Genomic DNA, 15,645 nt, shown 5'->3' with positions numbered 1-15,645 from the left:
CCTTTCATGAGCGCGGCGCACAACATGGCGGCGCCCTTGCTGAGCGTGGCCCTTCGCGGGGCCCGCGGCGGGCGGAGCTTCGGGACGACCGGTGAGAGATGGGAGAACCAGGAGAGCCCCGAAACCCACCGGGGAAGGGAGGCTAACGGGAGGGTGCTCTCGGACGGCCGTGTCCCGAACGCTAGGCCTTGTCACTAGTGGTGTCCCCCAGGGTTCAATACTGGGGCCAGTGTTGTTTGAGGGTGCCCACCGTAGCCCAGAGTGCTGTGAGCCCTTCAGGTGAGCCTGGGCAGGCTGGGGAGAAGGGCAGAGAGGAACTGCCCGAAGTTCAGCACAGGCAAGTGCGGGGTCCTTCACCTGTGGAGGAACAGCCCAGGCACCAGCACAGGCCGGGACTGCACGGCTGGAAAAGCAGCTCTGTGGGGAAGGAGCTGGGGCTCCTGGTGGCCGAGGAGCTGTCCATGAGCAGCACTGTGCCCGAGGGCACGAGGAGGGCACTGGTGTCCTGGGGTGCATTAGGAGAGCATTTCCAGTGGGTCAGGGGGTGATGCTGCCCCTCTGCTCAGCCCTGCCCAGCCCTCCCCTGGAGCAGTGTCCATTCTGGGCTCCTCGGGATGGCAGACACGGAGCTCCTGGAGCGGGTCGTGTGGGGGGCCACAAAGATGGTCTGGGGACTGGGGCACCTCTGTCCTGGGGCAAGGCTGAGGGGGCTGGGGCTGAGAGGGGCCCTCGTCCCCGTGTGTCCCTGTCTGCAGGGAGGGCAGAGCAGGGCCCAGCTCCGCTCCAGGGGCCCAGCAACGGCACCAGAGGCCACGGACACCGAGTGATGCCCAGGAAATTCCACCTGCACATGAGGCACAACTTCTTCTCTGTGCAGTGCCCAAGCCCTGAACAGATTGTCCAGAGAGGGTCTCCCTCACTGGGGATATTCCAGAGCCATCTGGACACAGTCCTGTGCTCTGTGCCCTGGGATGAGCCTGCTGGGGCAGGGAGGTGGGATCAGATGACTCTGGTCCCTTCCAGCCTCACCCATCCTGTGACTCCATGAGCATGGCTGTGGGAGGTGGGGATAGCTCTGGCCCTGTCCATGCTCTGCCCATCCCAGGCTTGTTTCCCTCCTTCTGACCCCCCTAGGATGTGTGTTCTCCCCCTAGGCGTGCTCTGGAAGAGGGCAGCCCCGCTGGGGCCCATGCCCAACGAGGATGTGGACGTGGGGAACCTGGAGGCGCTGCAGCGGTACCGGAGCTTCACGCGCTACCTGCGGCAGGCGGAGCGGGCGGGCCGGGAGCCGCACTGGTGGAACACCTACCGCAAACACACCGACCCCCCCGCAGGTACCATGGCCACAAACCACCCTGGGGGTCTGGCACAGCCTCTGTCACCTCTGCACAGTGCAGGTGTCTCCAGGGAAAAGGGGTTTTCCAGAGGGAGGGAGGGTTGTAGGAGCGTCAGGGGCTGGGATGGTTGGGATGGACAGAGACGAGAGATCTCTGGAGCCAGGTCTGGACCTTGTGGTTTATTGCAAAGGGCCTGGGTGCAGGGACCTGCTGGGAGCTGCCAGCCACAGCTCAGAGCAGGCCCGAGAGAAGAGAGGGGTAAAGAGAATGAGAGAGAGAGGATGAGAGGGTAAGCGAGCGAGGTTCCTGTTACCATACAATAAATCTTCTTCTGTGCTGAATATTCCAATTCTCACCAACCAATCTAGTACAAGATACAAATCCTACAGCATTTACATACAGCCTGTAAGAATCATTACATTACCATCCTGTGTTACATTTTAAACCCTAAAAACTCCTCTTTGGGCCCCTTCTGCCAAGCTAGCGGGGTCTGCTCTGACCCTTGTCTGCAAGCAGAGGGTGTTGTTCCATCAAAAGGGGATTACCTTCAGCTGGCCACACCATTGTTTTCCAGTTGTTCAGTAACTGAGGTATCTCAAAGCTGTTTTCATTTCAATCTTGCTTATAGTTTCTATATCCTCAAAATCTTTTGCCAGGCAATCATATTTGTAAGGCTTTCTTGTTTCATCTTCCCCAAGAGAGGCTGGCCAGGACCTGCCAAATGAAACTGAGTGTCACCATGATATTTTCTGAAAAATCCTTTTTGCCAGGATTTTCTCCTGGGAAGCTGAGAAGCCTCAGAAAAGAATGAGAACAATAATTATCTAATTGTTTGGGAATGTGGTCTGGAGATTGTTTACCAACAGGTGCATCTTTGATTGGTTCCATGTGAATTGTTTTTAATTAATGACCAATCACCATCAGCTGGGTTGGACTCTGAGGAGTCAGTCACGAGCTTTCATGATCCTTCTTGTTTAGCCTTCTGATGTATTCTTTCTCTTTCTTTAGTATAGTTTTAAAGTATAATATAATATAATATAATATAATATAATATAATATAATATAATATAATATAATATAATATAATATAATATAATATAATATAAGCCTTCTGAGAACATGGAGTCAAATTCTCATCTCTCACCTCATCCTGGGGACCTCACAACACCACAACAGAGCAAAGAAGGGATTCCTTGGAGCCCCAGTGGTGCCACGGAGAGCGGACAAGGAGCCAGAGCTTCAGGACTGGGAATGGGAGGGCCATGAGCTGAGGAAGGAGGTGCAGGGGACAGAATAAAGTCCTGATTGTCCTTTCAGGTCTTTTCTAGTGGGAGGTTATAGAAAATCAGGTGACCCCAACATCTGGGAATGATTGGCATCTGACTCCAAGGCTCTGGAATGCTGAACACTTGCTTTATTAAAACTATACTATATTACATTATATTATGCTATAACTCTACTATATCATACTTACTTCTAATTACTGAAAAATACTACTCAAAAACTCGTGACTGTCTCCCAACAGGACACAGCTTGGAGCTGATAGGCTAATTAGCATAAACAATTCTACCAGAATCCAGTCAAGCAATCACCTTGGGTAAACAATCTCCAGGACACATTCCACATGAGCACAAACATGGGCACAGCAAATGAGATCAGAATCGTTTTGGTCATTCTTTTCTCTGCTTCTCTCACTGCTTCTCTCTGCTCAGAGGGCATGTGAGTACCACAGGAGGTGTCCTTGTCCATGGCAGAGTTGGAAATGGATGGTCTTCAACCCAAACCTCTCCTAACCCAAACCCTTCTGTGATCCTGATCTCTGGAAGTCTCTGTCTCACACTCTCAGCTATTTCACAGGGGTTTGTGTTTGGGTGCTCACATGTTTCACCTGCTCTCTTTTCACCCCTCCCTGAAGAGCCCCAGACAGACATTGGCCTGCCACGTGAGAGGCTGTCACGGGCAAAGGAGCTCAAGGAAAGAAAGAGGATCCTGAGGGAGAACCACCAGAATGCTGAGATGGAACGAGCGGCACGGCTCCGGACTGGTCAGTGCCCCAGCCCCTCCCTTCCTGCTCCAGCTGCTCTGGCTGTCCAGCTGCTGCCTCTGCATCCTCCCTCTCTCCTTGCAGTGCTCATTCCCCTTGACGAGGTCAGGGCTGAGTGGGAGAGGACCAGTGGCCCGTTCCACAAGCAGCGCGTGGCCAAGCACTGCGGGGTGTTCCGGGACCTGTTCAAGGGGGCCACCTTCACCCCCTGGGTGGCCCTGAGGGTGCAGTACAACCAGGAGGATGAGCACCTCGTGCCAGTCTACTATGGGAACATGGTGACTCCCTCAGAGGTGTGTGAGGGGAGCTGGGAACAGCTTGGAGCCCCTGGGAAGCCTCTTTCTGCCAGGCGCTTCCAAGGGGCATGGTTCATTCCAGGGGATGCCTTTTACAAGGGTGTTTCCTCTGTGCTGAAGAAAATACTTTGTGGATGTGATAGGGACAGAGATTGTAGTTGTCTGGCAGGAGGCTGATGGTTATTTATGCCCTGGTTTATTCCTCGGTGATCTGGCAGGGCCCAGTCTGTGTTGTGTCCAAGCCTTGCCCAGACAGTTCATGGGAGCTGTTGTGTGAGTGATTTACATTCTCTTTGTGTTGCTCTTTTAGGCTTCCAGTCCCCCTGCAGTGTCATACGAGGCAGACAAAGGCTCCCTCTGGACCTTGTTGCTCACAAATCCAGGTGAGCAGCGAGTTCTTTAAAGGAACATGTTTAAACTGGGTTGTTTCACTCAACTTTTGGTTAACTCCTGATTCTTTTGGCTGCACAGAGATGATGAACCCTGGAAGGGTTCAAGCCCAGGTTGGAGTAACGTGGTCTAGTGGAAGGTGTCCCTGCCCATGGCAGGGGGTGGGATGAGCTTTAAGGTCCCTTCCAGCCCAAACTGTGCTGTGATTCTATGGTATTATATCTGTTAGACTGGGACATATAGGGAGGAAAGATTGTAGCCTCCCCAAATCTGTAGCAGTTGAGTGAAGGGACAGTGACACAACAGGACCTGTGTCACACTATAGAGGAGACAATTTCCTGACTCCCATCTTTGTTACCTCCAAACTCCCCTTCCTTGGCAGCCTTCCTAGAAGGCAGCTTTGCTGACACTTTTCACTCTGAGAGACAAAGGCACAGTGAATGATGCAGCTGCCCAAGAAGATTTCAAGAGTCTTGGAATTAGATCTGCAAAGTTCTTTGCTCCTTGTTTTAAACTCAGTCCTATAGGAATGAGTTTCTTTTCTGCTAGGGAAGGAATGCTGGGGGGTCTTGAGCTGCTCCCTCTGGTCAAAGCAGGTCTGGGCATTCTCACTTTGGGGTGGATGCTGGCACCAGGGTGTCCCTAAGTCCCTTTTCCCTGTTGTGTGTTGGCAGATGGACATTTGAGGGATGCAGACTCGGAGTACCTCCACTGGCTGGTGTGAGTACATCAGAGCCAGGTGCTCTGTGCTTGTGGGCTGGGCAGAAACTCCTCGAACAGCTCAGAATCCATGGCTTTTCCTGGTGCTCCTGCCATCAGCTCCTTTAGCCCTGTGTTCTGGGTCCTGCTAAGGATGCAGGAGTTGCAGATGTTGCTGCTGTTGAGCATTCCAATCACTGGGTGGGATTTTTTCTGTGGTGAAAGCAATCTCTACTATCTGCTCCCTTATCAAATGGGGCAGAAATCATATCACAGCACGGCAGAGGGATTTGCAGTCCTGGATGAATCTGCTGGAGGGAAATGAGTGTAAATGTGTTTGTGTTCAGGACCAACATCCCAGGCAGTGACATCCAGGCTGGCAAGGAGATGTGCCACTACCTGCCCCCCTTCCCTGCCATGGGGACGGGCTACCACCGCTTCATCTTCCTGCTCTTCAAGCAACACGGTCCCATCGACTTCAGCCAGGACGCTCGGCCCTCACCGTGGTAATTCCTCTGCTCACCTGCTGGCCGTGGCTCCTGCTGCTTGTGGGGTTTGTGTCACTGCACTAGAGGAGCAGCTCCTGACCCTCTGCAGAGTTCTCTAGGGCTGCTTCGGGTTTGTGTGTCCTCTGCAGCCACAATCCCAGCACTGCAGAGTGCTGTTGTTATAGAACAGGCTGTTAGAGAGGGGTTTGTCCTGCCCAGAAATGTGCACAGAGCTGGAGACACCGGGAAATTTCCTCTTAGTGGCTTCCTTTTCCACCTCTGTCATATGCCCTGGGGTGATGTGGAGCAGGGTACTGCTGCAAGGAGAGGTTCACCTGGTGCTTGTGTCTTGTTTCCAGCTACAGCCTGAAGATGAGAACCTTTAGCACATTTGACTTCTACAGAAAGTATAAGGATGCCATGACCCCGGCAGGGCTGGCATTTTTCCAGTGTCAGTGGGACAGCTCTGTCACTTCTACCTTCCATCAGCTGCTCAGTAAGGAATGGGGACACTGGAGGGGGTCTGTGGGTGGGACGTGGCCCTGTGACTGCAGGCTCTCAGTTGGTCTTGGCACTTGTCCAGGATCAACACAGAATAAGCCCTTCCTGAGCCATCCTCCTCCAAACTAACAGCAGCCTGAAGGAGCAACCCCTACCCTTGGCTGAGGATTTTAAAATAACTCCAAGGGCATGTTTGAGCAACCCTGGTCCTGTGTGGTGAGGGGGGGTGTGGGGTTCAGATGTGAGCCTCCCTGCTGACCTGTCACTCTCTGCAGACATGAGGGAGCCGGTGTTCGAGTTCGTGCGGCCGCCCCCCTACCACCCTCCGCAGGTGAAGTTCCCTCGGCACCAGCCCCTGAGGTACCTGGACAGGTACCGAGACACACAGGAGCCCACCTACGGCATCTACTAGGAGCTGTCCCCCTCTGTGTCCGTGGGATGCTACCCCTGGATTTCCTGTGCTCCCCTCAGTGCCTCAGGAGGGAAATGACAAAGTCGCAGCCCCTCAGCTCCCAGTTCCCCTGTGCTGGGAGCTGGTGTTGGCAGCTGCTTAACGAGAACATTTCAAAATGAATCCATGGCCAGGCTAAACCTTGCTCCTGATTCTGCAGCAGAGCTGAGCAGTGACTGGCAGGCTGCATCTCCCCAGAGATGCTCTGCCTTGCTTCCCTGCAAGAATCAGTTTTCCTCTTGCCTGTTTATGGAGCAAACAGAGCCAGGCCAGCCTGGATTTCCTCCTCTCACAGTGCTGCGGTTCAGGACTGTCTCAGATTTTATTTGTGCAGTCCTCCTGGAGAGATGAGTCTGATTAAACACTCTCTGAGCAGTGCTGGCAAAGCTGTCTTTATTGGGAAGAGCCTGTTACCCTGGCCAGTTGGCCCAGAGCTGGGGAGCTCAGCCCAGTGCAGGGGAGATGGGCAGCCCTTCCACTGACCAGAGTCACTTCCCTTTTTGGATGTTGTCATTTGGGAAGAGTGTGGCTACACAGGTGGTAAAACCTGCACAAGGTCAGTGTTTGTGGAGGTGGCTTCAGCTACCCAAGCACATGGACCTCAGCCTCCTTCCCCTCTCTCCCTGGACAGGATGTACCTGGCATGGGCAGGTGAGCTGCTGCTGGTCCTGTTCCCAGGCCTTGGAGAGCTTCTGCTCTGCTCTACTGTGCATCTCCTGGACCCCCAAATACCAACATGTTCGTGCTGGTACAGCTGTCTCTTCCCAGCTCTGGTTCCCAGTGACTTTTCTGAGGTTCTTTCTACCAGGAAATTGGAGCCTTCAGCAAACAGCTGCGATTGGGCTGCCCTGCTGCCTGTGCTCAGGGCTGTTAGCACTTACCCCAGAACATCTCCCCAGCCTTAAGGGTTGTGGGGTCTGGTTTAAGCTGGGCAGAGTGCACTGAGGAGGTGCCCACGGTGGGGACACAGGTTCCAGGCAGACACACAGGTCATGTTACGCCCCTCTGGGCTTTAAATATTTGGTCAGAATTGAGAGCTGCAGCTCAAAGAATGTTTTGGAGCTGAAGCTTGCTGGGACATACAGGGAGTTGTGACATATCCCAAGTCCTCTCCTGTGCTCAGGGGGGTGGCTCTGAGCCTGCCTGTGCTATGGAAGCTGGTCTGGATGATCTACCAGAGACCTGCTCCCTGCTTGCCCTCACCTGTGCAGGTGAAAGGGAAGCTGCTCATGAGGGGAGGCTGGAAAAAGAAGGCTGGGAACATGAGCGAGATAACATGTGGGCCTGGCACAGAGATAAGGCTTGGGCTGGGAAAACTGAAACTGAACTGTGACAACCAGGAGAAGGTTTGCAGTGCACAGGCACTGCAGCAGCCTCTGGGCAGGAGACTCCACCTGAGCAGGGACAGGTGGCCCAGGTGGCATCTAATCTGTTTCAGGGTGCTGATGTGTGCAGGTGTTGCAAGGAAGTTCATAGGAAAAGGTGTGGTGGGTGTGCATGGGGCCATGGCAAACAGAGGAGCTATGGTTTAAAAGATGCAAGGGAAGAACACGGTGCTGGCATGTGTCACAGCCTTCCCAGGGCACAGGGTGTGACAGACATGTGGCCACAGCAGCAGTGGGTGCCTCTGCTGGTTCCCAGGCAGGAGCTCTGCACAGAGGTCTGTGCCGGGGGGACTGCCACGCTCAGCTCAGGGACCCAGCCCTGGCAGACCTGAGGATGCCTGGAAGTTCCCTCAAAAGGCAATAAAGGAGTGAAAATCCAATTGCACATGGATGTGTGCGCGGCAAACGTGTTCATGGAAATACACATTGCTCTGATCCCTGTCAGCCTCCTGTGCGTCCCCCTGTGCTGTCACTGCAGCATTCCATCCTCTCCGGAGTCTCCCACCGTGCTTCACAGCCCTCCCTCTGCATGGGGAACAGCTCCAGCCCTCGCTCCGCAGCCTGTGGCACAGCCAGTGTGACCAGGGGACAGCCACTGGGTGTCACTTCAGGAGTCTGGCCGGGAGCCCTGCCCCGCCTTTGGGCACAGCGTCACCACCTCCTCCTCCTCCTCCTCCTCTGCGCTCACGAGTTTCTATTTCCCGGCTTCTCCCCGATCTCCGGCGCCGGCAGGATGGCATCGCCCATGTCGCAGAAGCTGGAGGAGAAGCTGGTGTGCTCCATCTGCCTGGAGCTGTTCAGGGTGCCCGTGACCTTGCCCTGCGGCCACAACTTCTGCAGGCGCTGCATCAGCGACCACTGGGACAAGCAAAGGCAGGCGCCCGCCGGGGCCGAGGCGAGCTACACCTGCCCCGAGTGCCGCCGGGGCTTCGAGCGGTGCCCGGAGCTGGAGAAGAATGTCACCCTGCACGGCGTGGTGGAGCTGGCACGGGACAGCGAGGAGCGGGGCTCTGCCGCGGGCCGGTGCGAGGCGGCGCTGGCCGAGCTGTGCCGGCGGCACGGGCGGCCCCTGGAGCTGTTCTGCGAGGACGAGCGGCGCTGCATCTGCTGCATCTGCACCGTGCGCGACTGCCGCCGGCACCGGCGGGTGCTCTTCGAGGAGGAGCGAGCCAGAAAGCAGGCGGGTGACACGGCTGGGGCCACGGGGGCGGGGGGGGAGGTGACAGCTTGGGCACGCACGACAGCCACCTGCACTGCCCCGTGTCCTGCTGCAGGGACGTGATGTCCCTCCCTGTGCCGGACTGCCCAGCCTCAGCTGGACAGGGGCTGGCCAGGGAGGTGCCACCAGTGCCTGGCCAGCTCCTTGAGGAGCCAGGTGTTGTTAGGAGCAGCAGAGAGCTGGGTAAATCCAGCAGCACGACATGAACGGTGCCCTATGTGTTTGTTACCCTCTGATCTAGAGGAAACAGCTAAAAAAGGGGTTGAAAGGCAACGCCAAAAATCACTTGTTATCCTGGCACAGAGTCCCCTTCCTAAGCTGTCTCCTCCTGCAGCCCTGAGAGGGTCCTGGGGGCCAGGTGGGCAGCATTGGGCTGTGCAGGATGTGCAACTGGACACAACTGAGAGAAATTGCTGGCTATGAAACTCAGTGCTCTGGGCTAGTTGAGGGTGTTCAGTCAGAGGCTGAACTCGATGATCTTGATGAACTTTTCCAACTATTCTATGTTATTCTATGCCTCCTTTCACAGACCTTTTTGACAGAATCCCTGGAAAAAGCCCAGGAGGAATCGGAGAGGATTGAGCAGGCAATGAAGGAGCTGGAGTTGCAGACAGAGAGAATCAAGGTAACACTGCAGCCTCCCTGTGCTGGCCTGTGGGCTGGAGCACACTGGTTCTCATGGCTCTTCCTGCCCAGGAGTGCTCTGAGCTCAAAGAAGGCATTCAGAGCAAATTCACCCACCTGAAGAAAGTTCTGGAGGATTTCCAGTGTCAGACATTGGCCAGGATTGAGCAAGAGCAGAGTGCAGCACTGGAGCTTGTGGACAAGAACTGGAACCTGTGTAGGGACCGCCTGGATGTCCTTGGCCAGCACAGGGAGAGGGCTCAGAGCCTGCTGGCCTGCCCTGAGCACAGGACCTTCCTGCAGGTACCACCCTGGCCCTGTGTCCTCCTGTTTGCTTGGGCCTGCACCCTTTTGATGGCAGCAGAATCATGCCCAACCCGTTCCCACTGGGAACACATCCTCAGTTTGGCTCAGGGATGTGCTGGGGCTGTGGGGAAGAGCTGGTTTTGGGGGGTCCCTGAAAAGTTGTGTGAACAATGCTGGGATGCCCCTGTTGCCCACTGCATGGTGAGTGCAAATGGGTTTGCAGTGGTGCATGGTGTCTGTGTGTCTGTCTGCAGGAGTTCCCCCTGCTCCCACCTCTGGAGAGCCCAGAGGTGCTGGTGCCTGTGGAGTTTGATGTGGCTGCTGTGGTCAAGCCCATCTCTGAGATCCTCACCAGCATCTCCAGGCTCCTGCTGGAGGACCTGCCTGGCTGTGTGGCCCCCAAAGCCCCCAGCCCTGCTGGCCAAGGTAACCCTCCTGCTCTCTGGGGTACTTTGAAGGGCTCTGAGTCATCCTGAAGATGAGCCTGGCCTGTGTCACTGCTGGGAACACAGCTGCTGGGCACAGGGGTTTGGGATGGGACACACATTTACTGGTCAGCAGATGAAGTGGGATGAGCTGGGTGGCCTCCCTGTGGCTCCTCCTTGCTGGGAATGCTGAACCATGGTGGCACATGCCTGCTCCCAGGTTTGGATGCAACGGACTCCTCCTCTTTCTCATTTTCTTCCTATGAAGCCAGGAAGAAAGAAGTTTTTGGGTGGCATTACTGATAATGCTTGTTTCCATCCTCCACAGAGGCAGTGCATCCCCAGGAGCTGGCAGTGAAGGCTGTGGCCCCTCTCCCCAAGTGCCAGCTCCGAGCTGAGCTTCTGAAAGGTAAGGGGGGCTGGAGGGACAGCACCTCACTGGGGTCCCCAGCAGGAAGAGATGTCACCAAGCCAGGTTCCTTCCTTGGAGGAGGGTGGTTGTGGCTGCAGGGGCAGGGTGGATGGGCTGGGATGGGAAAGGACCAGTAGGGAGATTAGCAGCACCAGGAAGTGCTTTCCCATGGAACTGAGGCTGGCTGGTACTGGATCAGTCACTGCCCTGCACGGCATAGCCCCAGTCCAGAGCCCTGCCCACAGTCATTGCTCTCTATCCAGGGATATGGCCTCAGCATTCCTAGCTACAGTCCTTCATGTCCCCTTTCCTCCCCAGGCCAGCCCTCTCCTGCTTTTAGGAAATTCCTCTGTGCTCCTCTTCCCATCTCCTCCCTGTTGGGAAGAGGTTTGGGTAATGTTCAGGCCATGTTGGTCACATCACTCTTGCCAAGGAGGCAGTCACTGTCTATGGGACCTGTAGGAATTCCTTCCTTCAGGCCCCACAGAACATTCTTAGGGTTATTAATAGGAACCTCCTGTTATTTATGGGCAGCAGGCAGGAGCCCAGCCAGCTGCCAGGCCCAGGTGTTGGGGGAGGAAGGTGGTGGCCAGGGAATGCCCATGGCAGGAGCTATCACAGCACATGCAGAGGAGAGTAACTCCCTGCAATACCATATTTGCTCACTTAACACCTGGTTTTCTCCCTCTCTCCTAACCCACACTGGGAGCACATCCCTGCCAAAATGGCCACAGAGCCACCATGGTCACAATGGCCACTCGGTTGTGAGCTGGGCTGTGCAAGAACTGTGCAAAGCATCATGTCTCAGTGCCTCAAAAGCTATTTCTGGGCTTTTCCATTCCCTCTAGGGCTGCTGTTGCATCCTCCCCACTACCCTTCCCCTCCCAGCTTGTTCCCTTCCATGTTGGGAGCCAGCCCTGGGAGGGCATAAAGGTGTGATGAAGCATTGCAGCCCCACCTGTGCCCTTGCTCCCCCCAGACCACCGCAACCTGACCTTCGACCCTGAGACAGCCAACAAGTACCTGGAGGTGTCCAAAGGCGCCCACAAAGCCAAGCACCGTCCTGGCACCGTCCCTGGGCAGGGGCAGGGCCCCCGCTTCCAGCCCTGGCAGGTGCTGTGCACGCAGAGCTACGGCCCCGGCCACCACTACTGGGAGGTGAAGATCTCCAGCCACTCTGTCATCCTGGGGGTCACCTACCGGGGGCTCCCCCAGGAGCAGCAGCAGGGCCACAGGTTCAACATCGGCCTGGATGGGAGCTCCTGGGGGCTGCAGGTGAGGGAGGATTGTTACCTGGCCTGGCACGAGGGCCGTGCCCAGAAAATCCAGGAGCAGCTCTATAAGAACCTGGGGGTCAGCCTGGATTATGGCAAGGGGCTCCTCTCCTTCTACGGCCTCGGGGAGAGGACAAAACTCATCCACTCCTTCCACAGTGTGTTCACTGAGCCCCTGTACCCTGTGTTTTGGCTGTGTGAGGGGCGAGTGGTGACGCTGTGCCAGAGGGACTGAGCCAGAGCCACCACGCTGAGCCATAGCCAGGCTGGCAAGTCCCAGGCTGGTGCCAAAGTGGAGCTGCAGCTGAGGCTGTCGTGGTGTAGTGGGACCTCAGTGCTGAGGCAGGTGTGGAGTGCAGTGTTTTAACAAGAGCTGATGGGGACAGACATGTAAATTAACCTGTTTGATTTGCATATGCAAATATCACACTAGTGACACATGGCAGGGCTGGAGCTCATTGTGGGTGCCTGTCCCTGGAGACAGAGCCAGGGAATGGAGGATAAGGAGGATGAAAAAATGAGATTTTCCCCTTTCTTCTATCCCTGTCAAACTTCCCAAACTTGGGGAAGGTTTGGGATAACAGGGACCCTAGAGGGAGGTGCTACTGCCACAGGGTGCTCTGAAACAAAATTCGGAGGCACCTCTGTGCTCACACAGCCTCACATGCAGGCAGGTCCTGCTCCCCCCAGCCCCTTCTTGTTTCTTCTTGCTGTTCTCAGACCTGGCAGAGCAACTTCTCAGGGTTCTACACTGCAGCTCATTGTACAATGCTGCTTTTCCCAATAAAGCTTTATTTTCTTACTGGTTTGACCTTGCTGCTGTTGGGAGATGTGGGACCCCGGAGCACTGGGGGGGAGCTGGGTACCCCTGCTCTCACAGCCATCCCTGCAGGGCCCCATCCTGCCCCTTCGTGTCCCCATGGGGCCTATGACCAACCTTTGGAGCAACCAGCAGAGCCAGAAGGTGCTTTATTTCCTGTAGCACTGTGATAAGGACCCTGGTTTCCTACTGCTCTGCTCCAAGGTTGATCTGGCACATGTCACTCTTGCACTGGGAATGACACAGGAACAGGAGGGAGGCAGGATTGCAGAAAGAGCAAAGAAAGGTTTATTCAAGAGAACTGTGTGGTTTTTATAGGGCGATACCATACATTCTATTTGATTGGCTAGTTAACAAAAACACCTCACACACCGTCCTTGACAAGAACAGAAAGATGAAGTAGAAAAACACCACCTGCAGATTGTTTATACTGAGCTATCACATTCATACAACTCCCTGAAAATTCTCACAAGCTGCTGTGAGGAATGCTTGCCATTTCTCTCTCTCTGTCCCATGGCGTCCACAGGTCCCCCTTGTTTGTTTAAAGATGGAGGTGGTGTTTGTAGTCCTGCGCAGGGCCCTTGCAGAAAGGAGAACAAACACGGCTCCAGAGGTCCCTCCATCAGATCTGATTGAAATGGCCAGAGAGATTGGGTCTTGTGCCTGTCTCTTATAAAATACACTATCAATTTTAAGTCATATAATTATTCTAATTCAAAACAGTCCTTTTTCAGAAAACAGGATGAAATTCAGTCCCCGGTTGTCATCTTGGTCGTTATCTTGGTCATCATTCAAAGGTTGCCTGTTGGCCACATTCCAGTATTGATGTTGCAAGTTAGAGCAGATGCACTTTGCAGGTACCCATCGCACTCCAGTGTCTGTGGAGACACGTGCATACCCAGGACCCCAAGTGACAAAGTCACACGGCCTTCCCTGTTATCCCAGAGCCATCAGTGAAGACAGTGGGCCCTTGCCCCAGCACCTGGCTGCTCTTTGGCCACAACAACCCCATTGTCTTTGCCAGCCACAGCAACTTATGACTGGACAGATGATAAGCACTCTGCCCAGAAAAGCTTTGCAGCACACTCTGCAAAGGAGCCCTAATAGCAAGAATCCATTCAAAATCTTCCCGCTCCACAGGAAGAATGATCACTGCAGGATCAGCAATTGCAAACACCACTGATGGCATTTGATTATCAAATGAGCAGTTAGCTCGGACGATGAGGGCGCTGTCTTCTTCAGCTGGTGGGGAAAAAAGACCCATTCCAAAACATGCGAGGGATCAGACCACTTGTCACTCCACTGGCCAATGATACCCATAGGATGAAAATCTGGATCAGTGACGAAAACAGTGACATCAATGGAAGGATCTATTGAGTGAACCTGGCGGGCAGAAAGCCCTTTGGACCTCCTCCAGTGCCTGTCACACTGCAGGGGTCAATTCCCCAGGCGACCTCAGGTCAGGATCCCCTTTCAAAGTACCAAACAACAGGGTTCTCTGGTCAGTCCCAAGTAAGGACACAACCAGCTGATGACACCCATCAACTTCTGGGCATCATTCAAGGTCCGAATAGAGTCTGAGAGTTGCACCTCCTGATGCTGAGGTTTGGTCAAGAATTTTGACCCCCAAATACTTCCAAGGAGGATGCAGCTGAACCTTCTCCAGGGCCACCCGCAGCCCGTAAGCATGCAGGGCAGCAAACAGCTGAGGCCATATCCTGAGCAACTCATCCTGCATGGGGGCTGCCACCAGGATGTCACCCATATAATGATAACAACACACGTCAGGAAACTGACTGTGCACACTGGACAAGGCCTGAGCCACATACCACTGGCAAATAATCAGGCTGCTGTGACAGCCCTGTGGCAAAACCTTCCACTGACACCTCTGCACAGGTTTGGCATTGCTGACTGAAGGCACTGTGAAGGCAAATTTTGGCTGATCATCAGGATGTAAAGGAATCAGGAAAAAGCAATCTTTCAAATCAACAACCAAGATCTCCCATCCCATAGGGATCATGGTGGGCGACAGCATACCATGCTGCAATGCCCCCATGCCTTCCATCACTGCATTGACTTTTTGGAGGTCTTGTAACAACCTCCCCTTCCCAGACTTCTTTATCATGAAGATGGGAGTATTCCAGGGACTCATAGAAAGCTCAACATGTCCCTGCTGCAACTGTTCCTGAACCAATTCACAAAGGGAGAGCAGTTTCTCCTCCATCAGGGGCCACTGATGAACCCCAGTGGGTTTGTCCACCAGCCACTGTAAAGGCAGCCAGCAGTTGGGTACTTCTCACCCTTTGACGCAATGGCCCCTATCAAAAACCCACCCCAATCTGCACCCCCCAGACAGCCAATACAACCTGACCCCACAGAGTGACCGGGCTGAAACGACAGAGGCTCAGACTGCAGCCACCTGCCCACTCGTGTGGCCGACAAGCACAAAGTGTTGGCTCATCATGGTACATGCTGGACTCCCTACCCCCATAACGGGTGTTCCCCAGAGGCCACACAGAGAGGGAGATGACAGTCACGTCTGCCCCTGCATCAATCAAACCTTGCAGCTTCATCGTCAGTGGGTGGGCACCCGGCAGGGTCAGAGCACACACCATCTGGGGTGGCTGTGCGGAAATAGTGGCAGAGCAGAGGGCTTGTGGCAATCCTTTGGGTCTGAAGCCACCAGTCCCAGTCTGTGGGTCAATCCTGGGGACACACAACTGAAAAAACACAAGATGAGCAATCCCAGTGCCTGCCAGAATAGTGACAGGGGGAGAGGGCGTGAAAGCAGTGAAAAAATCAGACCTGCAAAGGCAGAGTCAATAACTCCTGGGTGAACAAAGATCCCTTGGTGGATGACATTAGATCTCCCCACCAGCAATGCACCCAGACCTTGTGCCAGAGGACGTTCAAGGGAACCTTGTGCTCACCACTGGATTCCAGGATGACTGCACTGGCAGTACACACATCCACG

At 54.7% G+C, this 15,645-nt stretch overlaps 2 protein-coding genes across 3 annotated transcripts; both read left to right on the top strand.

Moving 5' to 3' along the window:
• MRPL38 (mitochondrial ribosomal protein L38) lies at positions 1–6,560 on the top strand. 2 transcript variants are annotated; one of them, XM_084218262.1, is made up of 9 exons: positions 1–91; positions 1,155–1,334; positions 3,253–3,381; positions 3,466–3,674; positions 3,988–4,060; positions 4,742–4,787; positions 5,114–5,272; positions 5,614–5,750; positions 6,031–6,560. In XM_084218262.1, the coding sequence occupies exons 1-9, from the start codon at positions 7–9 to the stop codon at positions 6,165–6,167; spliced, it is 1,155 nt and encodes a 384-aa protein (XP_084074388.1). In that variant the 5' UTR covers positions 1–6; the 3' UTR covers positions 6,168–6,560. The 2 variants fall into 2 exon arrangements, with proteins under 2 accessions (XP_084074388.1, XP_084074389.1); XM_084218263.1 differs by lacking the exon at positions 6,031–6,560 and adding an exon at positions 5,838–6,011.
• Positions 6,561–8,312: 1,752 nt separating this feature from the next.
• TRIM65 (tripartite motif containing 65) lies at positions 8,313–12,571 on the top strand. Its single transcript, XM_084218765.1, has 6 exons — positions 8,313–8,771; positions 9,340–9,435; positions 9,507–9,737; positions 9,995–10,166; positions 10,494–10,574; positions 11,557–12,571. Exons 1-6 carry the CDS (start codon positions 8,325–8,327, stop codon positions 12,084–12,086), a joined length of 1,557 nt encoding a protein of 518 aa, XP_084074891.1. The 5' UTR covers positions 8,313–8,324; the 3' UTR covers positions 12,087–12,571.
• The last annotated feature ends 3,074 nt before the right edge of the window (positions 12,572–15,645 follow it).

The sequence above is a fragment of the Fringilla coelebs genome (genome assembly GCF_963513975.1).
Source record: "Fringilla coelebs genome assembly, chromosome: 19".
NCBI lineage: Eukaryota > Metazoa > Chordata > Aves > Passeriformes > Fringillidae > Fringilla > Fringilla coelebs.
The sequence above is the reverse complement of the archived record's forward strand: the minus strand, read 5'-3'. Positions and strand labels throughout refer to the sequence as shown.